Below are 24,178 nucleotides of genomic sequence, written 5' to 3'. Positions count from 1 at the left end.
CTATCTCTTTTTGTCTGTCTGTCTCTCTATCTGTCTCTCTCTCTCTCTCTGTCTCTCTCTCTCTCTGTCACTCTCTCTGTCTGTCTCTCTCTCTCTCTCTCTCACTCTCTCTCCCTCCCTCCCTCACCTGGCCATGTCTCATTAGGCCCAGCAGCAGGCTGTCCCTGTCTGTGTGATCCATCACGTCCCTCTCCTCTCTTACCTTCCAGGTCAAGAACATCTTCTACCACTGCGTGAAGAACGCCGTGGCCACGCTGAAGAGGTGCAGCGAGGAGGAGCAGGAGGAGGAGGAGGAGAACTCATGACACAACGTCCCCCGGCGTTACCATAGGGACGGCCGCGCCATCATGTGACCTGAAATATGCACACTAACCTTAGCATCACCAACCTCCAGTGCCAAGCAGAGAAAAATACAAAACACACAAAAAACGAACGGTATTTATTTGTTACTGACCATAGCAGTATCGCCCAGCGCATCAGGATAACTGTGATTTAAAGAAAGAAAGAAAAAAATAATGAAAATGAAAAAAGTGTCTGAAGATAATCTGCAGGCAGCTGCACGCTGCCCTCTAGTGTCTGTCTGTTTATCTGCAGGCAGCTGCACGCTGCCCTCTAGTGTCTGTCTGTTTCCTTTCAGCTGCACGCTGCCCTCTAGTGTCTGTCTGTTTATCTGCAGGCAGCTGCACGCTGCCCTCTAGTGTCTGTCTGTTTCCTTTTTGTTGTTCTGTTCTTTGTTTTGTCTGGTTTTTTGTTCTTTCTTTATATTGTTTCTGTGAAAAATGATGTATTTATTTTCTAGGAGTTCCTATTGCGATGTTCTAGATCAAATGTAAATGTGACTTGTACAGTTTGCTACATCAGTTGTGACGCGGCTCACTACACGAGACAGTTACTGTGAGAGAGGAGCAGACAGCAGCTGGACTGGGGGTGGTTGCTGAGTTGCAGTCCTCATGCCATATATTTTGAAATTTTAACTGCCAAACTATTGTAAACAGTGTAAAGTTGTATTATGTAAAGAAAGACTAAATGGATAATACACTTCAGCATTTTATTAAGAAGTATTCACTGTAAAATGGAGACATTTACAAAAAGTTGTAATTTATTTAAGAAGATTCTCTTCTTTTTTTTTTTCTTTGTTTAAAATTTACTATAGTGAACTTTTGAAGTTAAATGGAAAACAGAATGAAAATCGTACTATACTGTGTAAATATATACATATATACATTCACTGATGTATTTTTTTAAAACATGGCTTGCTTCAATTTCAAATTTTAAAGTGCAAGTGTTACATGCTTTGTACATTGAAGTTCAAAAGGGTTTTACATTTTCCATTAAAATGGATTTATCAAACGTCTGAGGTTGGGCTGTGGTTTGTCGTGCTCTGAGGAGAATGTGTCAGTCAAGGTTATGTTTTTTAGGGGGTTTTTCCCCAGTCCCACCCATATTTTTCTTTTTATTGATAGAGACAGTTTAGATTATGACAAGAATGAAGGGTGAGAGAGAGGAGGGATGACATGCAGGATATGTCCGCGGCCGGAATCGAACCGGGCACCCTGCGGTTACATGGTCAATGCTTAACCCGCTACGCCACCTAAGCGCCCCACTCAAGTTTATGTTGACATGTCTGGGGCAGAACACAACCTTACCTATACAACATGTTACTGAGAGGAACAACCTCTTACCTATACAACATGTTACTGTTAGGGCTTTCACACCGGCAGTTCCGAACGCCGGTTCGCGTTCGGAAACCTCCGAACGTTGGCGCTGTCTGGCGAACGAGCCCGCGTTCATACCAGTGTATCGTTCGCCAGACAGCGCTAACGTTCGGAGGTTTCCGAACGCGAACGCGAACCGGCGTTCGGAACTGCCGGTGTGTAAGCCCTATGAGAGGAACAACCTCTTACCTTTACGACATGTTACAGAGAGGGTTCAGGGGGTTTAGGGGGCTGGGTCTCATCAGGACTGTCTCCTCTCCAGGCGTGTATCATCAGTGTCAAGATATCCCACCACCCTCCTCCACCCCTCCACCCCCCATCACCACCCCCCTCCCAACTGTCTCAATCAGGGCCGCTCTCTTGATAGCATCATGTCTGCGGTGCTCCCTTTAAAGACAGCAGACCTTGATTCATCCGGTGGCAAAATCATCAAAAACTAAAAGATCATTACGACCAGTATCTCTTATTTATCATCTCTCCAAGAACCCAGGAGAGTGAGGCAGACATGAGAGAGAGACATGCTGAGAGCAGAGGAGAGGAGAGACATGCTGAGAGCAGAGGAGGAGAAAAGGAGAGAGGCTGAGAGGAGAGGGGGGAGAAGAGGAGAGGATGAAAGAGAGGCTTTCATGGTTGTTGCTCCGCGTCTGAACTGCTACTTAACAGTCCACCAGCGCACCACCCTGAGCTTTTCTCCCAGCAGCCTCTGCGGTTCTGTCAGCGTTCTCCTTCGTTAACGTGAACCTGAACATCAAAGCTGCCTGCCGCCAGTCATGTGACCACGCTTGATCTGGGCGCTGCTTAACGAGGCTCTGAACCTGGCCGCTCCTCCGCCTCCTGGACCCTCTCTGAACCCGGCCGCTCCGTAGGGGAGCGCAGCAGGTCATAGACTCTCGACCCAGCCAGTGGGCATGAGATCAACACACCCAGTAAGCCTGACACACACAATACACACACAATAATCGGACACACACCTAGTGGTAATTTACTGGACTATGTTTGTTTTGACTACCCATTCATTAAACTACGATATTATACTCTTCATGTTCATTGCATAAAGCACTTTGAGCTGCAACGTTTGCAAGAAAAGTGCTACACAAAAAAAGTTATTATTATTTAAGTGCTTGATATAATTTGCAATCCATATTTGCAGTGAGATCCTTGATGGAATAAAAACGTTGTTTTGATGATTTACCACTAGATGGAGCTCTTTCGTTGTGGTCTCATTTGTCCCTGGTATCATGGGTTGCCGCTGGAGCAGTGGCGTAAGGAGTCAGCACTGGGCCCCTAATGCAAGATGGCCAGAGTGGGCCTGACTAGGCAGCGCACGATTGTTTATGCGACTTTTTGGCGCCTAGTTTATGTAACAGACTTCTCTTTGCGTTGTGTAATTAAACAGCATTTTCCCAGTCAGCCACACTGTTTATTCTGTCACCTGTTAATTAAAATAATGCTCTTCTGCACCTGTATGCTCAGACAGGGCTTAAATAAAGACAGGACTAGGCCTAATCTTGACTAGTTAAACTAGGTCATTTAAGCCGCTTGCATGAAAGTATCTCAACTGTGGCTTAGTAAATCGGAGACTATGGAGTCCTGGAGTAAGCTAAGTAAGCCTGATTGCAAACACCTGGATTAAGCCTCATTTGAGGGAGGCGGAGCCAGGCTAGTTCATACAATGGTCCCCATGAAAACCCGGAATGGAACAGAAAACACAATTTTTTGTACGAACATTGATAGAAAACAATACCAGGAGCTTTTATTTTGAAAGCAAATGGTTTTATCTTAATTGTCAGAAAAATATGTAAGAAACTGATGTGACTGATGTGGATCTTGAGATGGAACAATGGCAGTGGCAACCAGAATTCGTTCAAAGAACTACACTGAGTTGGAAAAGACGCTACTAAAACAAATTGCATCAAACCATCCAATCATTGAAAGTAAAAACCATACTGCTGCTACCGAGCAAAAGAAGAAGAGTAGTTGGATTGCATTTAGCAGTGAATTTAATGCAAATGAAAAAGTAACAAAACGAACAGTACAGCAACTTCAGGTGAGATCTTCATTCATCTCTTCATGAGATTATCAGCATTTGACTTCTTATTTGCTGCTTTTTTGGCCTCGGCTCACCTGTAAAAGAGATGCAAATCTCAGTGTGACTTCCCTGGATAAATAAAGGTTAAATAAATAAATCATATTTGTGTAAGATAATTCATATTGAATGACATCTGCTTTTATAGACTCTCTGGAAGAACATCAAACTGACTTTAAAAAAACTGAGTGCAGAAGCCAGAAGAGAGCGATTCACTACTGGTGGCGGACCACCAAAAGATCACCAAACTGATTAATTCAGTGATGTGCTTTCTGGAATGATAGAGCACCAGCAACCCCTGGATGGTATTCCAGATGATGACCATTTGGACAGTGCAAATGAAGAACTGAGCCTGAGCCCAAATGGTAACCTCCATATTCAACTGTCAATCTTCATTCTAAGGTTCATATAAGTAAATGTGTGCTTCTAACACTGTTCATTTTCCCAGAGGAAACAATTGTGACCCAAGTGACAGAGCCAGTGCACAATGAGTGTTTACCGCCCACATCTGCTGCCGCCATAACTGAAGTTGTCAGCACCTGTCAGCGAAGAAGAATAAAGATGACAATGCATGAAAAGTTAGCCAGAGAATTTCATGAAGAGAAAATGAAATATCTAAAGGAAGAACATGAATTTAAAATGAGTATACTCCAGGTTGAATTGGAAATGAAGTTGGAGGAGAAAGCTATGAACACAATGAAGTACAGTGCTGAGACAATTGTGCTTAACTCTTGTGATTCACAATAAAAGTGTCTTGTAATTTCCCAAGAGTATTTACACGAGTACTGACCATTTTATTCCAGCCTTGTCACTCATTTAATTTTACTCTTAAATTATGTACAAAGCAAACAATAAATGCATCTCGCCCTAGTTGAAGTGCTGCAATGTGAAGGCATTCCTGTGTGCAAGTCCTCGTTGGTTACCGACTGCCACAACCATGGGCACATCTGCATCATCTTCACCTTCCTGTGGAGGTTCAGGACAGTGCTGCCTCCTCAGGTAGTTGTGCAGCACAGCTGTAGCAATGATCACTATGCAGCATCTTCTTGGGTTGAAGCGGAGTGTGTTGCGTAAACACTGGAATCGATTTTTCCATACCCCAAACATACGCTCAACCATACCTCGAGTGCGGATATGAGCCCTGTTGTACCTCTTCTGTGGCGCTGTTATGGGATTAATGTATGGTGTGAATAAAAATGTACTCTGGCCGTATCCACTGTCACCAAGCATTAGTCCACTATGTTGTCCCCTCAGAAACTCAGCACACAATGAAGAATTGAAAAAGATCTGTGAGTCGTGAGTTGAACCTTTCCAACGGGCAACAATATTTGAGAACTCCAAATTAGGAGTGCATACACCCTGAACATTAATGGAGAACCAGTTCTTGCGGTTCCTGTACTCCTCAGCATCAGGAGTTGATGGGCACTTGATTGGAATATGACATCCATCGATACTGCCAATCACTCCTGGAAAGTGTCCATACTCATAAAACTCTACTTTATAGTTGGCTTGGCTAGCAGCATCAGGAAAGTTGATATATGTACTCTTCAGTCCACAAATGGCCCTGCAAACTTTGTGCACTATTCTACATGCAGTAGATTCATGGACACCACACAGATCACCTGTTTCCCGGTGAAAGGTTCCAGATGCCAAGAACCTCAAGGTAATGAGGACTTGGAGTGGAATAGGTACAGGCCTTCCTCGTTGAGACAGCTGAATGGATTGTCCAGTCTCAAGCAAAGAAATTATTTCTGATGCATTTTCCTTGTGCATCCGAAAGCGGTCTCTAAAAGTTATTTCATCAAAGTAGGTTCAATTTAGTCCTAGAATAGCTCTAAACTTCCCTCTTGCAATCATCTTAATTTAAACCAGAATAGACTAAATCTGTCTTGTTTTATACTATGTCTCTGCAAGACGTTTTTAGTTAAACCAGTTTAAATGGCTTTTTAGTCTGGAACTCGGCTTAAGCCATGTCTGAGCAACCGGCCCATAGTATAGTATGATATATTATGATGTAAGCGTCACAAAAAAACTACATAGTATAGTATGACTACATACATATACATTTTATACTTTTTCTGTAGTATGATAATAATATAATTCTAAGAACATACTGTAGTATGATATATTATATCTTTTTTTTTCTCCACTTTATTATTTTTTTCCTTAGTATGATATAGTATAGTATGATATATTATTATCATTAATCATAATTATCGGAAAAATAATGAGGTAAAAAAAAAAATATATATATTTTTTTTAAATTCTTTTTTTTCACTTTATTCTTTTTTCCCTTAGTATGATAGTATAATATATTTTGATCATTCTAAGGAAAAATAATTAAGTGGGGGAAAAAAGAACATAGAAATCTAGGACAGAGATAATAATCATATTATACTATAGAATGATCATAGAATGATAAAAATTATTATAAATAAATAAATAATAATAAAGTGACAAAAAAGGAAAAAGAACATAGTATACTATGTTCTTTTTTTCATTATTTTCACTTTATTTTTATTTTTCCTTACGGGATGAAACACAAACACAAACCGAAACAAACTGAAACACAACCCACACTCCTCATCTTTACTCCTCAGCGTCAGAGAACTGGCCGTCCACGATGCCGTCGAGGCGGGGGACCCAGGGGAACACCACCGGGCGGGCGTGGTGGCGCGCTGGTCTGTAGGCATAACCTGGCAGGTGGTAGTGGGGCTCGGTGTGTTGCAGGCTCCCCCCCCGGAGGGCGAAAGGCACCACATCCTCAGGGCCGTAGGGATCCAGTCCATACAGCCCTGGTCGGTAGTCCGGGGGTGAGAGGTTGCTCGTCTCCGTCTCCCAGTCCTCTTCCTCGAGAGGGGGCGCGGGGGGGTTCGGGGCTTCAGGGTGGGGCGGATCTATTACTCCACCCCCACCCCCACTCCACCCCCACTCCCACTCCCACTCCGACTCCACCCCATCCCCACTCCACCCCCACCACGCCCCCACTCCACCCCACCCCCGGCCCCAATCCAGCCCCTGCCCCCAATCCAGCCCCCGCCCCCACTCCAACTCCGGCCAGTCGTCAGGGCCCATAGGGTGACTGACTGTCTGGGACATCCTGTATGGCTGGCTGGTCCTCCCTCACAAGACTCTGCTGTTGTTGCTCTCTGCCTCTCCCTTGCTTGGACAGCAAACGCCAACTATAATAATAATAATAATAATAATAATACATTTATTTTATAAGGCGCCTTTCATGGCACTCAAGGTCGCCGTACAACAACACATTTAAAACAGTTACAAAATTCAAAATACATAGAAATATACAGTATTCATAGCTAGCAGCAGAGCAGCACGGTGATATAACTATATATCTACTACATCATACTATCATTCTAAGGGGGAAAAGAAGAATAAAAAAGTATATAATATATCATACTATACTAAGTTCTTTTTTTCACTTTATAATTGTTTTCCTCAGTCAGGATATTATTGATTTTTGTTGTTGTTGCTTTAATCCTTTAGGATTAAATATATATTAATATGCAGCGTTTCATCAGGCATCATCAACTAGACGGGCATGTCGACCGAAGTCTCAAGTCAACCATACAAATATAATTATTATAACACAGAGATGTAGCCTCCCTGTTCATCCAAACACATGCAGCCTCGGCGTTTCACCAGACAAGAGGCAACACGTGTCGTCTGTGGAACACAGAGATACCATGTGGAGATAGAACCTTATCATTCTAAATGGAGATAGAACCTTCTCATTCTAAACAGAGATAGAACCTTCTCATTCTAAACGGAGATAGAACCTTATCATTCTAAACAGAGATAGAACCTTCTCATTCTAAACGGAGATAGAACCTTATCATTCTAAACGGAGATAGAACCTTCTCATTCTAAACGGAGATAGAACCTTCTCATTCTAAACGGAGATAGAACCTTATCATTCTAAACGGAGATAGAACCTTCTCATTCTAAACGGAGATAGAACCTTATCATTCTAAACGGAGATAGAACCTTCTCATTCTAAACGGAGATAGAACCTTATCATTCTAAACGGAGATAGAACCTTATCATTCTAAACGGAGATAGAACCTTATCATTCTAAACGGAGATAGAACCTTCTCATTCTAAACAGAGATAGAACCTTCTCATTCTAAACGGAGATAGAACCGTATCATTCTAAACGGAGATAGAACCTTATCATTCTAAACGGAGATAGAACCTTCTCATTCTAAACGGAGATAGAACCTTCTCATTCTAAACGGAGATAGAACCTTATTCTAAACGGAGATAGAACCTTATCATTCTAAACGGAGATAGAACCTTATCATTCTAAACGGAGATAGAACCTTATCATTCTAAACGGAGATAGAACCTTATCATTCTAAACGGAGATAGAACCTTCTCATTCTAAACGGAGATAGAACCTTATCATTCTAAACGGAGATAGAACCTTATCATTCTAAACGGAGATAGAACCTCATCATTCTAAACGGAGATAGAACCTTATCATTCTAAACGGAGATAGAACCTTCTCATTCTAAACTCATGAAGAGTTCTGTTGTCTGAGGTAAACAGGTCTGAGCTAGCTGGCTAACGTACTGCTGCTAGGTAACTGTTGCTAAATTCGACGATTGACATAAAATATATAATATCTAAAGTTGTCTAACATCTCTGACAGTTTCCGAATTACTTTTCTAACAACAATATAATATAATTGGTATGTTCCTGTTGACATTGACAAGTTAACAGATCAGGTTTAAGGGGAGTGCTTACCTTACCGAGCCACGCCGACCAACAGAGTAGACAGACAGACAGACATGCAGACAGACAGGGTTGCCAGATGTGATTGACAACTTACAGCCTAACTAACCAGTCTATAAGCGCTAGATCCAGTAGCCCATTCGGCGGTAACTCGCCCCATCTGGCAACCCTGCCAACCAATCAACCAATCAACACCCAAGATGAACCGTGTTACATTCACAACAAGTTTTCATTAGCCAACATAAGTAATAGGCTAGTAAAGGTGCGCTTTCCGTGAGAGAAAGGCTGGTCATTATCATTATCATAGAATGATAAAAAAATAAAAAATAAAGTGACAAAAAATAAAAAAAATAACATTTTTAACATCAACGTTTTTCCTTAGAATGATAATAATATATCATATTATACTATAGAATGATAGAATGATCATAGAATGATAAAAAATAATAAAGTGTTTTTTTCCCTCAGAATTATAATAATATATCATATTATACTATATAATGATCATAGAATGATAACAATGATAACAAAAATAATAAAGTGAGAAATGAGAATGATAATAATATATCATATTTATAATAGACTCACCTGGCTTTAATCCTTTTTTTTCTGATTGGGGCAGTCCCACTCATATTTTTCATTTTATTGACAGATACAGTAAGGATGGGTGAGAGAGAGAGGAGGGATGACATGCAGGATATGTCCCCGGCCGGAATCGAACCGGAATCGAACCGGGGACCCTGCGGTTACATGGTCAACGCTTAACCCGCTACGCCACCCTCTTGTACAGGATATCCTCACTTGTCAGTAAAAACACACTGAGGACCCTATCAGGAGCTCTCATTCATGTCACTTCGACTATGCCGTAACATCATGGTTAGGCTTCTGCTAGGCCTCAACCCTAGGACACATCTAACCGCTGCTCATTTTTTGAGCCTTGATTGGCTACGAGTAGTTGACAGAGTGCAGCAGCTTGCACTGGGCCTGGTCTTCAAGATACGCTACACCACAAAGACACCCAAGTACCTGTCAACATACTTCCAAAAAGTGAACAACGTCCACACATACAACACCAGAGGAAGCTCCACGAACCACGTTCAACCGCGTTGCACCACAAACAAGGGGTTAAACTCGTTTGCAAACTATGCAGTATCAAGGACAAGGACAAGGACAATCAAGGACCCCAATTGAAATAAGCCAGTGGCTTTCTTGGGTTTTTATCCTGTTAGTTGACCTTGTATGTAATATGTACTTTCATGTACCTACTTCTGCAAATCTTCTAATAAAGTTTTCAATCAATCAATCAAAACCCTCACAGGTCGTTGGAGAAAACGAGTGGACGAGAAGACAAAGGGGGAGGGGTATGAGACAAGAACCCTCCCCCAAACACACACACGCACGCACAGACACACGCACGCACGCACACTCTCGACCCAGCCAGTGGGCATGAGATCAACACACCCAGTAAGCCTGACACACACAATACACACACAATAATCTGACACACACCTAGTGGTAATTTACTGGACTATGTTTGTTTTGACTACCCATTCATTAAACTACGATATTATACTCTTCATGTTCATTGCATAAAGCACTTTGAGCTGCAACGTTTGCAAGAAAAGTGCTACACAATTTTTTTTAGTATTTAAGTGCTTGATATAATTTGCAATCCATATTTGCAGTGAGATCCTTGATGGAATAAAAACGTTGTTTTGATGATTTACCACTAGATGGAGCTCTTTCGTTGTGGTCTCATTTGTCCCTGGTATCGTGGGTTGCCGCTGGAGCAGTGGCGTAAGGAGTCAGCACTGGGCCCCTAATGCAAGATGGCCAGAGTGGGCCTGACTAGGCAGCGCACGATTGTTTATGCGACTTTTTGGCGCCTAGTTTATGTAACAGACTTCTCTTTGCGTTGTGTAATTAAACAGCATTTTCCCAGTCAGCCACACTGTTTATTCTGTCACCTGTTAATTAAAATAATACATTTAGGGCCGGTTGCTCAGACAGGGCTTAAATAAAGACAGGACTAGGCCTAATCTTGACTAGTTAAACTAGGTCATTTAAGCCGCTTGCATGAAAGTATCTCAACTGTGGCTTAGTAAGTCGGAGACTATGGAGTCCTGGAGTAAGCTAAGTAAGCCTGATTGCAAACACCTGGATTAAGCCTCATTTGAGGGAGGCGGAGCCAGGCTAGTTCATACAATGGTCCCCATGAAAACCCGGAATGGAACAGAAAACACAATTTTTTGTGAGAACATTGATAGAAAACAATACCAGGAGCTTTTATTTTGAAAGCAAATGGTTTTATCTTAATTGTCAGAAAAATATGTAAGAAACTGATGTGGATCTTGAGATGGAACAATGGCAGTGGCAACCAGAATTCGTTCAAAGAACTACACTGAGTTGGAAAAGACGCTACTAAAACAAATTGCATCAAACCATCCAATCATTGAAAGTCAAAACCATACTGCTGCTACCGAGCAAAAGAAGAAGAGTAGTTGGATTGCATTTAGCAGTGAATTTAATGCAAATGAAAAAGTAACAAAACGAACAGTACAGCAACTTCAGGTGAGATCTTCATTCATCTCTTCATGAGATTATCAGCATTTGACTTCTTATTTGCTGCTTTTTTGGCCTCAGCTCACCTGTAAAAGAGATGCAAATCTCAGTGTGACTTCCCTGGATAAATAAAGGTTAAATAAATAAATAAATCATATTTGTGTAAGATAATTCATATTGAATGACATCTGCTTTTATAGACTCTCTGGAAGAACATCAAACTGACTTTAAAAAAACTGAGTGCAGAAGCCAGAAGAGAGCGATTCACTACTGGTGGCGGACCACCAAAAGATCACCAAACTGATGAATTCAGTGATGTGCTTTCTGGAATGATAGGGCACCAGCAACCCCTGGATGGTATTCCAGATGATGACCATTTGGACAGTGCAAATGAAGAACTGAGCCTGAGCCCAAATGGTAACCTCCATATTCAACTGTCAATCTTCATTCTAAGGTTCATATAAGTAAATGTGTGCTTCTAACACTGTTCATTTTCCCAGAGGAAACAATTGTGACCCAAGTGACAGAGCCAGTGCACAATGAGTGTTTACCGTCCACATCTGCTGCCGCCATAACTGAAGTTGTCAGCACCTGTCAGCGAAGAAGAATAAAGATGACAATGCATGAAAAGTTAGCCAGAGAATTTCATGAAGAGAAAATGAAATATCTAAAGGAAGAACATGAATTTAAAATGAGTATACTCCAGGTTGAATTGGAAATGAAGTTGGAGGAGAAAGCTATGAACACAATGAAGTACAGTGCTGAGACAATTGTGCTTAACTCTTGTGATTCACAATAAAAGTGTCTTGTAATTTCCCAAGAGTATTTACACGAGTACTGACCATTTTATTCCAGCCTTGTCACTCATTTAATTTTACTCTTAAATTATGTACAAAGCAAACAATAAATGCATCTCGCCCTAGTTGAAGTGCTGCAATGTGAAGGCATTCCTGTGTGCAAGTCCTCGTTGGTTACCGACTGCCACAACCATGGGCACATCTGCATCATCTTCACCTTCCTGTGGAGGTTCAGGACAGTGCTGCCTCCTCAGGTAGTTGTGCAGCACAGCTGTAGCAATGATCACTATGCAGCATCTTCTTGGGTTGAAGCGGAGTGTGTTGCGTAAACACTGGAATCGATTTTTCCATACCCCAAACATACGCTCAACCATACCTCGAGTGCGGATATGAGCCCTGTTGTACCTCTTCTGTGGCGCTGTTATAGGATTAATGTATGGTGTGAATAAAAATGTACTCTGGCCGTATCCACTGTCACCAAGCATTAGTCCACTATGTTGTCCCCTCAGAAACTCAGCACACAATGAAGAATTGAAAAAGATCCGTGAGTCGTGAGTTGAACCTTTCCAACGGGCAACAATATTTGAGAACTCCAAATTAGGAGTGCATACACCCTGAACATTAATGGAGAAGCAGTTCTTGCGGTTCCTGTACTCCTCAGCATCAGGAGTTGATGGGCACTTGATTGGAATATGACATCCATCGATACTGCCAATCACTCCTGGAAAGTGTCCATACTCATAAAACTCTACTTTATAGTTGGCTTGGCTAGCAGCATCAGGAAAGTTGATATATGTACTCTTCAGTCCACAAATGGCCCTGCAAACTTTGTGCACTATTCTACATGCAGTAGATTCATGGACACCACACAGATCACCTGTTTCCCGGTGAAAGGTTCCAGATGCCAAGAACCTCAAGGTAATGAGGACTTGGAGTGGAATAGGTACAGGCCTTCCTCGTTGAGACAGCTGAATGGATTGTCCAGTCTCAAGCAAAGAAATTATTTCTGATGCATTTTCCTTGTGCATCCGAAAGCGGTCTCTAAAAGTTATTTCATCAAAGTAAGTCAGTGGATCAGTCCTATCCACAAGTACCCGTCTGGCTAGCCTCTGTAAGGCATGCTGGTCTTCATTGAGATAATCCAAGTACTCCATGCTTCCTCACAGACAATGTTAAACTGAAGTTAAACCTGCCTCCTTGGAGGATTAATTTAAGCTCCAACTTGGTTCAATTTAGTCCTAGAATAGCTCTAAACTTCCTTCTTGCAATCATCTTAATTTAAACCAGAATAGACTAAATCTGTCTTGTTTTAAGCTATGTCTCTGCAAGACGTTTTTAGTTAAACCAGTTTAAATGGCTTTTTAGTCTGGAACTCGGCTTAAGCCATGTCTGAGCAACCGGCCCATAGTATAGTATGATATATTATGATGTAAGCGTCACAAAAAAACTACATAGTATAGTATGACTACATACATATACATTTTATACTTTTTCTGTAGTATGATAATAATATAATTCTAAGAACATACTGTAGTATGATATATTATATCTTTTTTTTTTCCACTTTATTATTTTTTTCCTTAGTATGATATAGTATAGTATGATATATTATTATCGGAAAAATAATGAGAATTCTTTTTTTTCACTTTATTCTTTTTTCCCTTAGTATGATAGTATAATATATTTTGATCATTCTAAGGAAAAATAATTAAGTGGGGGAAAAAAGAACATAGAAATCTGGGACAGAGATAATAATCATATTATACTATAGAATGATCATAGAATGATAAAAATGATTATAAATAAATAAATAATAATAAAGTGACAAAAAAGGAAAAAGAACATAGTATACTATGTTCTTTTTTTCATTATTTTCACTTTATTTTTATTTTTCCTTACGGGATGAAACACAAACACAAACCGAAACACAACCGACACTCCTCATCTTTACTCCTCAGCGTCAGAGAACTGGCCGTCCACGATGCGGTCGAGGCGGGGGACCCAGGGGACCACCACCGGGGGGGCGTGGTGGCGCGCTGGTCTGTAGGCATAACCTGGCAGGGGCTTGGTGTGTTGCAGGCTCCCCCCCCGGAGGGCGAAAGGCACCACATCCTCAGGGCCGTAGGGATCCAGTCCATACAGCCCTGGTCGGTAGTCCGGGGGTGAGAGGTTGCTCGTCTCCTTCTCCCAGTCCTCTTCCTCGAGAGGGGGCGCGGGGGGGTTCGGGGCTTCAGGGTGGGGCGGATCTATTACTCCACCCCCACCCCCACTCCACCCCCACTCCCACTCCCACCCCCACTCCACCCCATCCCCACTCCACCCCCACCACACCCCCACTCCACTCCACCCCCGCCCCCGCCCCCACTCCAACTCCGGCCAGTCGTTAGGGCCCATAGGGTGACTGACTGTCTGGGACATCCTGTATGGCTGGCTGGTCCTCCCTCACAAGACTCTGCTGTTGTTGCTTCTCTGCCTCTCCCTTGCTTGGACAGCAAACGCCAACTATAATAATAATAATAATAATAATACATTTATTTTATAAGGCGCCTTTCATGGCACTCAAGGTCGCCGTACAACAACACATTTTAAAACAGTTACAAAATTCAAAATACAAAATACATAGAAATATACAGTATAAACATAGCTAGCAGCAGAGCAGCACGGTGATATAACTATATATCTACTACATCATACTATCATTCAGGGGAAAAAAGAAGAATAAAAAAGTATATCATATATCATACTTACTAAGTTCTTTTTTTTCACTTTATAATTGTTTTCCTCAGTCAGGATATTATTGATTGTTGTTGTTGTTGCTTTAATCCTTTAGGATTAAATATATATTAATATGCAGTTATATATGCATTTCATCAGGCAGTATCAACTAGAAGGGCATGTCGACCGAAGTCTCAAGTCAACCATACAAATATAATTATTATAACACAGAGATGTAGCCTCCCTGTTCATCCAAACACGTGCAGCCTCGGCGTTTCACCAGACAAGAGGCAACACGTGTTGTCTGAGGAACACAGAGATACCATGTGGAGATAGAACCTTATCATTCTAAACGGAGATAGAACCTTCTCATTCTAAACGGAGATAGAACCTTCTCATTCTAAACGGAGATAGAACCTTATCATTCTAAACGGAGATAGAACCTTATCATTCTAAACGGAGATAGAACCTTATCATTCTAAACGGAGATAGAACCTTATCATTCTAAATGGAGATAGAACCTTCTCATTCTAAACGGAGATAGAACCTTATCATTCTAAACGGAGATAGAACCTTCTCATTCTAAACGGAGATAGAACCTTATCATTCTAAACGGAGATAGAACCTTATCATTCTAAACTCATGAAGAGTTCTGTTGTCTGAGGTAAACAGGTCTGAGCTAGCTGGCTAACGTACTGCTGCTAGCTAATTGTTGCTAAATTCGACGATTGACATAAAATATATAATATCTAAAGTTGTCTAACATCTCTGACAGTTTCCGAATTACTTTTCTAACAACAATATAATATAATTGGTATGTTCCTGTTGACATTTACAAGTTAACAGATCAGTTTAAGGGGAGTGCTTACCTTACCGAGCCACGCCGACCAACAGAGTAGACAGACAGACAGACATGCAGACAGACAGACAGGGTTGCCAGATGTGATTGACAATTTACAGCCTAACTAACCAGTCTATAAGCGCTAGATCCAGTAGCCCATTCGGCGGTAACTCGCCCCATCTGGCAACCCTGCCAACCAATCAACACCCAAGATGAACCGTGTTACATTCACAACAAGTTTTCATTAGCCAACATAAGTAATAGGCTAGTAAAGGTGCGCTTTCCGTGAGAGAGAGGCTGGTCATTATCATAGAATGATAAAAATAATAATAATAATAAAGTGACAAAAATGTTATTTTTTATTTTTTCCCCCTTAGAATGATAATAATATATCATATTGTACTATAGAATGATACATGATTTTTAAAAAAAAGAATAAAGTGGAAAAAAAGAAAATGTTCATTTTTTCCCACTTCATTCCCCCCCCCCCCCCCCCTTAGAATGATAATAATATATCATATTTATAATATGATACATTATTACCTGGTCCAACACTCTCACACACATTAACATATCGGTGACACCGCACCACCCACACATTGAACACAACAGTCAAATAAATAATAATAATTGTTCTCTCAGTGTCACTTCGCTAGCTAGTCTAGCCTAGCCTACCTGCTGTGCTGCCTGTCTTCACATTTGTCACATTTTTCAAATCACCCGGCTTTAATCCTTAGTTAAATTACATTTAGAAATGTAACATTGAGGTATTAGTATATATTAGTATCAGTTTCTATTGTAGAGACTCAGTGCTTGAGATCTTATCATGAATGTGATTCTGGGTCCTATGCAGCTCCATTACCTGCTATGGTAGTTACACTTGATTAGACTTAGAACTCACCACCTCTATTAAACCACTAGATGTCACTCTTGAGACTGTAAACTCTCTGGAGATGCTCCATTACTGCCCACCATAACGTGTTTGGAAGGTTAAACATTGAAATATTGGTTCCATCAATTTAGATTAAAAAAAAGAAAGAAAATAATCATTTGTTTGACTTTTCTCCCCAACCTTCACACAATAAGACCCCCCCCCCCCCTCCACGTCTATCCAATTAAAGGACGTCTAGGCGTATTAAAATAGTCATTTTTAATATCTTAACAATCATATACATACAGCTAGCACTGCCATTCATGCATCACCAAAACAAAGTTACACGTTCATCATCACTGACTGTATGAGATTTGATAGCACATTGTAGATTTTACATCACACAAATACAAAAAGAAAAAAATTATTCTGATGCACCCTGATTACTGTTGTAAACTGATAATTACTTTACATTAAATTAAAGAATAAAACAACATGGTGGATTTGGTTCCCTCTTCATAGCACACACACACGTCTCCTGGGCTGCATCACCAAGCTCCTAGTACAGCCAGGCGCGTCTGGCCAAGTCCACGACTCCAGGTTAGTGTGGAACATCAGCCACACACACCCTGGTCTTTATACCTATACACTATATCAATGTATTTGGACATATCCATTCTGCATATTCAAACAGAATCAAGCAAAAAAAAAAGTTACCTGAACATGTTATTTGTGTGTTTTTACACAATCAACAACTGAGTGACGATTACAGTACAAATTAAAATGAGCGAGAGACAATTGAGTCTAACCAAAGAAGGAGACGGTGAAGATGAACAAACAGACCCCCAAGCAACATGTCTAGGATTAGCAACTCTCCCCAAAAAACCAGAACCACAATTATTATGACAAAAAACGACAGATCCCAGACCTGTGTCTAGGCTCCCGGGGGTTCCATACAGAGCGTGCGGACACAGAGACCGCTTCAACACGCAAGCGCGGTCGTCATTATTGCCAAGTTTGGTTGCGCTAGTGACCCCAAGTCAAACTTTCAACCGACTACATCGAGCGTAGAGATGTAGAAATCCGACCGGCTATCTATCTATCTACCCCGGCCTCTAGCAAGTCAGGCAGTCGAGCTTCCTCAATAAGGCAAATTAAAAAAGAACGCTATTCCTCTATGTTTTTACAACAACGAAAACTAGAAATGCCGAAGACAAAACAGACATATTGCATTGCAGGGCTTGAGGACCAAAAAAAATACACAGTTCGACTTGAAAATGAAAAACACGTTAAAAACTCTTTAACTCTCGAGCACCCTCACAGGTCGTTGGAGAAAACGAGTGGACGAGAAGACAAAGGGGGAGGGGTATGAGACAAGAACCCTCCCTCCCCCCCACACAGACACACACACAGACAGACACACACACACACACGCACGCACGCACACGCACACGCACACGCACACTACAACACACTAGGGATGTAGATCACAGTGTTCGTTTTCCCCTCCTATCTATGAGAAAAAGCTTCACTGCCATGTCTGTGCTTGCTCCCCCTCACTAAGGGTAGCGACCCTTCTGGGGTGGGTCTCAGTCTCTGAGACACAGACACACACACAGACACACACAGACACACACAGACACACACAGACACACACAGACAGACACAGACACACACAGACACACACAGACACACAAGACACACGGTCAGACACAGACACACACAGACACATGTACAGACACACGGACAGACACACACGTTCTTTAAGAGGAGAGGGCTGCGTTGACTTCAGTCAGAGAGGGTGTGAAGCTCTGTTGAGTGCGTCAGTCAGGACGTCCCAAGCCAAGGGAGATCAGTGAGAGTCCGTCCCTTTTTACTCAACTTCAAAAGACCATTTTTCAAAAAGGCACAAGTTTTGCTAAAAGAGTTTGTGTGTGTGTGTGTGTGTGTGTGTATGTGTGTGTGTATGTGTGAGAGAGATCGAGCGGTACCAGGGGAGTCGTCAGTCACTGAGGCCGAGCGAAGAGACCGCGAGAGACACGACCAACTGACGACGCGTCACTGGCGCCCCCTTGTGGCGCTGCCTGAGGCCATCAATGTTATTGAGATCTGCCAACTTCCCTCCAGTCCTGTCTAGTTCCTCGTGTGTGTGTCCCCCTCCCCCCTGCCCCCCTCCTCTGGTTGGCTGGGCCTGAGCCTGTCAGAGAGAGCCACCAGTCAGTGAGCTTTGGGGGAGTGTGTGTGTGTGTGTGTGTGAGCTTTGCTAGCGGTGTCACAGCTCGTCCCGGTCCATGAGCTCCCGCAGTTCGTTCTGGATGTCCTCCGGCAGCTCCAGGGCCGGCAGGTCCTCCAGAGGGATGTCCTGGGTGGGCATCTCCAGCGGGGGCAGCTGGGGGATGGAGATCTCCTTGGCGGCGGCACCTCCCTTGGGCGGCAGCACCCACAGCTCCGACTGCTCCACCGAGTCCGTGTCGTCCGAGCCGTCGTTGCCGTCGTCGTTGTCGGCCGCGTCGCGCCTCAGCCTGGCGTTGTCGGCGGTCAGGCGCTCGTTGTCCCGGGTCAGGCGGCGGTTGTCGCCCTTCAGCCGCTCCACGTCGCCCATCAGCTGGTCCACCAGGCCGCGCAGGCCCACGATGGTGGTGTGCTGCTCCTCCAGGCGCGTCTTGTCGTCCTTGTGGGCCTTGCTACCGGCGCAGGGGGGCGGGGCGGGGGGCCCCCCGGTGCCCCTGTGCTTCAGCTGGTAGAGCAAGGTGTCGTACTCCCTCTCCGGGTACTGGGAGGCGGAGGCGGAGGAGGAGGGGTCCGGGGGGGTGTGGGGGAGGCCGCCTGGGGGTTGGGGTTGGAGGGAGGAGGCGTGGTCGGCGGAGGAGGAGGCCTGGAGGAGCCGGGGGGGTTTGGGCTCTCGTCTGAACCGCTTCCACCTCTCCTCCACCAGCCGCTGCTGCTTGACGTGGCTGTCCCTCTGGAGCTCCATGGACAGGCGGGCCTGGGAACACACACACACACACACACACACACACACACACACACACACTCACTTAACACCAACTCAGACACGACACTAATTTAAAGTAACCCCACTACACTAACAAAACACATGACTCAGATATAAATAAATATAAATATAAATAGATTTACTAGCATTCAACTTACAATTATTACAATTACAAGCATGTAAACCTTAGATTTAACTTCCAAACCTTCTGAAGGCCATGGAACCTACCCATGCATGGTTCATCTTTGGACAGTTGCATAATATGTCAAGCTCATACAGCAAGTCATTCACTAAACATTCTTCTAAGCTAAGACGCTGACAATAGCTAATAATAGTGGAGATATTATTAGCTGGTAAACCGTTGTCTGTTTTTAAAGAGTGAAAAAGCTGGTAAACTGTTTTTTTGGAAGCTGTAACAGTGTTCTGAGCTAAACAGTGTGTGTGGTAGGTATTGGCTGTAACAGTGTTCTGTGAGGTAAACAGTGTGTGTGGTAGGTATTGGCCAACAGGAGGTCATGGCCTGGGTCCAGACGGTCTGACATTCCTCTGTCCTCCCCACACAGCGCTGTCACAACACCTCACCCCCCCCTGCCTCCCCCCCCCCCCACCCCCCCGGCTCTCACCTGTTCACACTCTGTAAGCTTCATGGCCTCCCTCAGGAGCTCTGCATGACACACAGATGGAGAGAGAGGGAGGGGGGGGGGGGGGGGAGAGGGAGAGGGGGGGAGAGAGAGAGAGAGGGGGGGAGAGAGAGAGAGGGAAGGACAATTTAATTACAATTAAATGTAATTGATTAAATTAGCCACTGTCACCCACAAACTCAACACTCAGCATGTTGTTTTCAATATCAATTAAACGCACTTGGAAGCTGTTGTTTTCACATGCCCACACGTCAGGTGATCTGGACAACGATCGGGAGGTCAGAAATCGATGAAGTGTCCAAGAACGACTTGGACAGCGTCCAGCACAGTTTCCTTATCATTGTTTACACATAGTATTGTGCAACAACTGTATTGAGCAACTGATCACCGAGTCCTAGTTCATGACGCCAAATTGCTTGAACACTCCAATGTAAAAACACTCAATAATACATCGACCCCGTCAACATCATCAGTGAGAGAGTCACTGGCCAACTGAACCGATTAGACGGTCGTTTTTTTCGTTTACAAACAGAAAGACAAGGACCTTTTCCAGTAAATAATCCATCGTCGTCACAGCTGACTTCATTACGGCTCAGGACATCTTAGTAAGTGAGCTACTGGCACTGCTGGGTTTGGCTCGTCCCAGTTTCACACTTGACAATAACAAACATGGCAGCTTATGTGTTCTTTCTGTGCTGGTCTATCTGACACGGGGCTTGTTAGCCAGGTTAGCTAGGCCTGATACTGTCTGTTGCTGTTGGCTAGGTTAGCTAGGCCTGATCCTGTCTGTTGCTGTTAGCTAGGTTAGCTAGGCCTGATCCTGTCTGTTGCTGTTGGCTAGGTTAGCGAGGCCTGATACTGTCTGTTGCTGTTGGCTAGGTTAGCCAGGCCTGATACTGTCTGTTGCTGTTGGCTAGGTTAGCTAGGCCTGATCCTGTCTGTTGTTGCAGCACTAATTGTGTTCTCAGGAGGCACCATTCCTCTAGGCCTGGAGCCAACAGGACACCACATGGTAAGAAAGCTCAGCTGCATCTTAATGATTCACTCTGTAGGCAACCAAAGGAAATGGACCAATCACAGTCAGGGAGATCATCTGACATAAGCTGCCTTTGTGTTTTAGTCTAACCTGCGGAGACAAGTTTCGGAACGGAGCCTCTAGTGAGTCTCTCCAATTGCAACATGAGACAGGGAACAGAACGTCTCAGCTAAATGACCCCCAGCAGGAGGGTTTTGGCTGGGCTCGTAGGTCGGGTTGCACATTATGAATTGCCTTATGTGCATCCCACAAAAAGGTTCATTGTTATAAGCTAAGTTTTTTTGTTGAAATTAAGCAAAATTCCAGGAGTTCAAGTTTCCTTTGCAACCCGTAGGGCAGAATGGCAAGCCTCTGTCAACAACTCGGAAGGGCCTGTTTTCTGTTTCGAAAACCCTTCAAATACATCTGCACCGTGTGGCCTGGGGTGGTCCAGTGGTCTAGCACCGCGGTCTACAGTGCACATACAGCACACATATGCCCATGTCGGCATGGGTTAGAATCCAGCCTATGCCCTGCTGACATGTCCTCTCTCCCTTCTTCTCCTTACTTTCCTGTCTGTCTTCACGACATCTGTCTAATAAAATGAAAAATATGAGAGGGACTGCCCCACAACAATAACGTAAAAAAAAATAAAAAAATCTGCACTTCCTCCTTTCACCCTCCATGTGCTGGCTGGTAGAAGCCCTGCAGCGGGTAGGCTGGGAGGGCCTCACAACAGGACGGATGTGGGGGGGTCTGAGCCCCCCCCCCCCTTTGCTGGCCCCTCCAGTTCCACCCACAAAGGGGGGAGGCACTTAGATTTGCATCATCCACCCAACCTCTAACTAACCCTAACCGCCTCCACCCTTATTGGGCGGTAAAGGATGTCTGGGGACTGAGCTGCAAAGGAGTGGCTGATTAAGTGTTGTTAAACAATCCAATTATGTTAGATCCGATCAAGGTAGAGTATGCATTTGTAATGCACATCAAGAGGTACAACACACAGCTGACATGATGACACAATATTCAATCTAATAGGATGATGTTGATGAAACCACAAAATACAGGAACGAACAGAGAACAGCCATAATAGCATATTATGATTCACAAGTACTGTCAACCAGGACACAGCACACTCACAACCCACCTGTCACACAGGGGACACACACTCACACTCACAACCCACCTGTCACAGGGGACACAGCACACTCACACTCACAACCAACCTGCAGCTTTCCCGTGGCAGGAGATAGCTTCTTCATACTTCCCTGCTGCCAGCAGGCGGTCTGCCTTCCTGCTCTGCTGATGGGCCTGAGAGGAGAGATGGGAGAGGCTGAGACAGACAGACAGACAGATACATAGATAGATAGACAGACAGACACACAGTGGGGCGGCTGTGGCACAGGAGGTAGAGCCGCCGTCTAATGATCGCAAGGTTGGCAGATTGGCGGTTCGAGCCCCGGCTGGCCACATGTCGAAGTGTCCTTGGGCAAGACACTGAACCCCAAATTGCTCCCAGTGGGCGGGCCGGTGCCTTGCATGGTAGCTTGCCGCCATTGGTGTGTGAATGGGTGAATGAGAGGCCGTTGTAAAGCGCTTTGGATAAAGGCGCTATATAAGTGCAGTCCATTTACCATTTACCATTTACATAGATAGATAGACAGAGACAGATAGACAGATAGACAGACAGATAGATAGATAGATAGATAGACAGACAGACAGACAGATAGATAGATAGATAGATAGATAGACAGATAGATAGATAGACAGATAGATAGACAGATAGATAGACAGACAGACAGACATACATACACATAGATAGACAGACAGACAGACAGACAGACAGACAGACAGATAGACAGACAGACAGACAGATAGACAGACAGATAGACAGACAGATAGACAGACAGACAGATAGACAGACAGACAGATAGAACCCACCAGAGAAAAGAGAGAGAAGAGCTGAAACGGGAGAGTTAACCATAGGGCACCACACTGGTTTGACAATTAGATTATGTGTTTCTATTTCCAGCACTTGGCACACATGAACATGTCATTTGGACGCACACTACTAACCACCACCTTCACGTCACTAAACATGACCAAAACGTCAGAATTACAACGGCCACGCAACGTGTTAACTATCTAGGTTAAGGCTGTTCTAGTGTTAACTATCTAGTTAAGGCTTTCACAACCAGACCTTAACATCACTAGTAGTACATGTAGCAGAACTGTTTAGAACCAGCCGGCTAACCTGAGGTCGGTCATCTAGCTGCATGTCACCGCCTTGCTGTCTGTCTGTCTCAGCCTCTCCCTTCTCAATCAATTCGCTCAAGCAGAAACGATGATTAGGACATGATCACCTGCACTTTATCTTAGACACCACTTGAAGGGTTATGTGCAATATATATTTATACCAAATGATGCCATGTCCAGGTGGAAACTGCTGCCAATGTCACTCAATGTTTGCTGCTGTCCTGTTGTTTACTTTGCCTACTGTATGTTGTATGTATCGTCACTGTTGCACTTGAAGCATGAAAGTACCATGACAAGTTTCCCCTCGGGGACATTAAAGTATAATCAATCAATCATCCTAGCCGGGTCGCTGAGCACAGCAGAGGCAGATTAGCCTGAGATAACATTAGTCTGTTAGTCTGTCTGGGCCACGTAGATACGAGACGTGTCATGTCAGACAGACGTCAGCTGCTCTTGTTTGGAGAACAGAAACTAGAAGGTGTGGAGGTTAGCAGCAGCTAGCCTAGTATGGAAGGGAGGCTAGCAGAGTTAGCAGTTGTAGCTAGCTCTAGCTAGCCAGATTATTGCAACATAAACAGAAACTTACCAGGTTGAGCGGGCTGTCCACTACCTCCATCTGGCTGCTCTTATCAACACATACACATACAAACACTTCATGAAACTCCCTGAAGTGCCTCGTATCGGCGCCACTGTTGTTGGGCTGGTGGATGAGAGAGAGTCCAGAGCCAGGCTAGCTAACAGAGGCTAGTAACGCGGTGACGTCGCGTTAATCTCCTGCACGTCACAGCGTCACTTCTTCACTTCCGGTATCAGCTCTCACCATTGAAAATATTTATTATAATAATAATAATTATTATTATTATAATAACTTTATTTGTATAGCGCTTTTCCTGCAAACGTTGCAGAATCTTAATTTAATTATTTTGTAA

At 43.6% G+C, this 24,178-nt stretch overlaps 2 protein-coding genes across 3 annotated transcripts in view; one reads left to right on the top strand and one right to left on the bottom strand.

The window, feature by feature from the left end:
• The window catches only part of jmjd1cb (jumonji domain containing 1Cb), a 33,079-nt gene extending 31,885 nt beyond the window's left edge, over window positions 1-1,194 (top strand). Inside the window, exon 23 of the mRNA XM_080541874.1 lies at window positions 210-1,194. Coding sequence (XP_080398000.1) covers window positions 210-305 — 96 coding nt within the window. The 3' untranslated portion in view covers window positions 306-1,194. The remainder of the gene's footprint in view (window positions 1-209) is intronic.
• Window positions 1,195-16,612: 15,418 nt separating this feature from the next.
• On the bottom strand, window positions 16,613-23,966 carry nrbf2b (nuclear receptor binding factor 2b). Of its 2 annotated transcripts, none has more exons than XM_080541697.1 (4): window positions 23,836-23,966; window positions 22,220-22,304; window positions 19,961-20,001; window positions 16,613-19,328 (listed from the first exon to the last, which is right to left on the bottom strand). In XM_080541697.1, the coding sequence occupies exons 1-4, from the start codon at window positions 23,863-23,865 to the stop codon at window positions 18,615-18,617; spliced, it is 870 nt and encodes a 289-aa protein (XP_080397823.1). In that variant the 5' UTR covers window positions 23,866-23,966; the 3' UTR covers window positions 16,613-18,614. The 2 variants fall into 2 exon arrangements, with proteins under 2 accessions (XP_080397823.1, XP_080397824.1); XM_080541698.1 differs by having other exon boundaries at window positions 22,207-22,304; window positions 23,836-23,856.
• Between the last annotated feature and the right edge of the window lie 212 nt (window positions 23,967-24,178).

The sequence above is a fragment of the Nansenia antarctica genome, assembly GCF_963989245.1.
Source record: "Nansenia antarctica genome assembly, chromosome: 11".
NCBI classification, from domain to species: domain Eukaryota; kingdom Metazoa; phylum Chordata; class Actinopteri; order Argentiniformes; family Microstomatidae; genus Nansenia; species Nansenia antarctica.
Note: the sequence above shows the minus strand (reverse complement) of the source record. Positions and strands in the feature narration are given on the sequence as shown.

Bases quoted from the DNA above. Each gene is read 5' to 3' on its own strand.
- nrbf2b (XM_080541697.1), bottom strand. From the start codon at position 23,865: ATGGAGGTAGTGGACAGCCCGCTCAACCTG. The intron at 22,305-23,835 runs GTAAGTTTCTGT...CTCTCCTCTCAG, and splicing joins TGGACAGCCCGCTCAACCTG to GCCCATCAGCAGAGCAGGAA. The intron at 20,002-22,219 runs GTTGGTTGTGAG...TGTGTCATGCAG, and splicing joins CTGCCACGGGAAAGCTGCAG to AGCTCCTGAGGGAGGCCATG.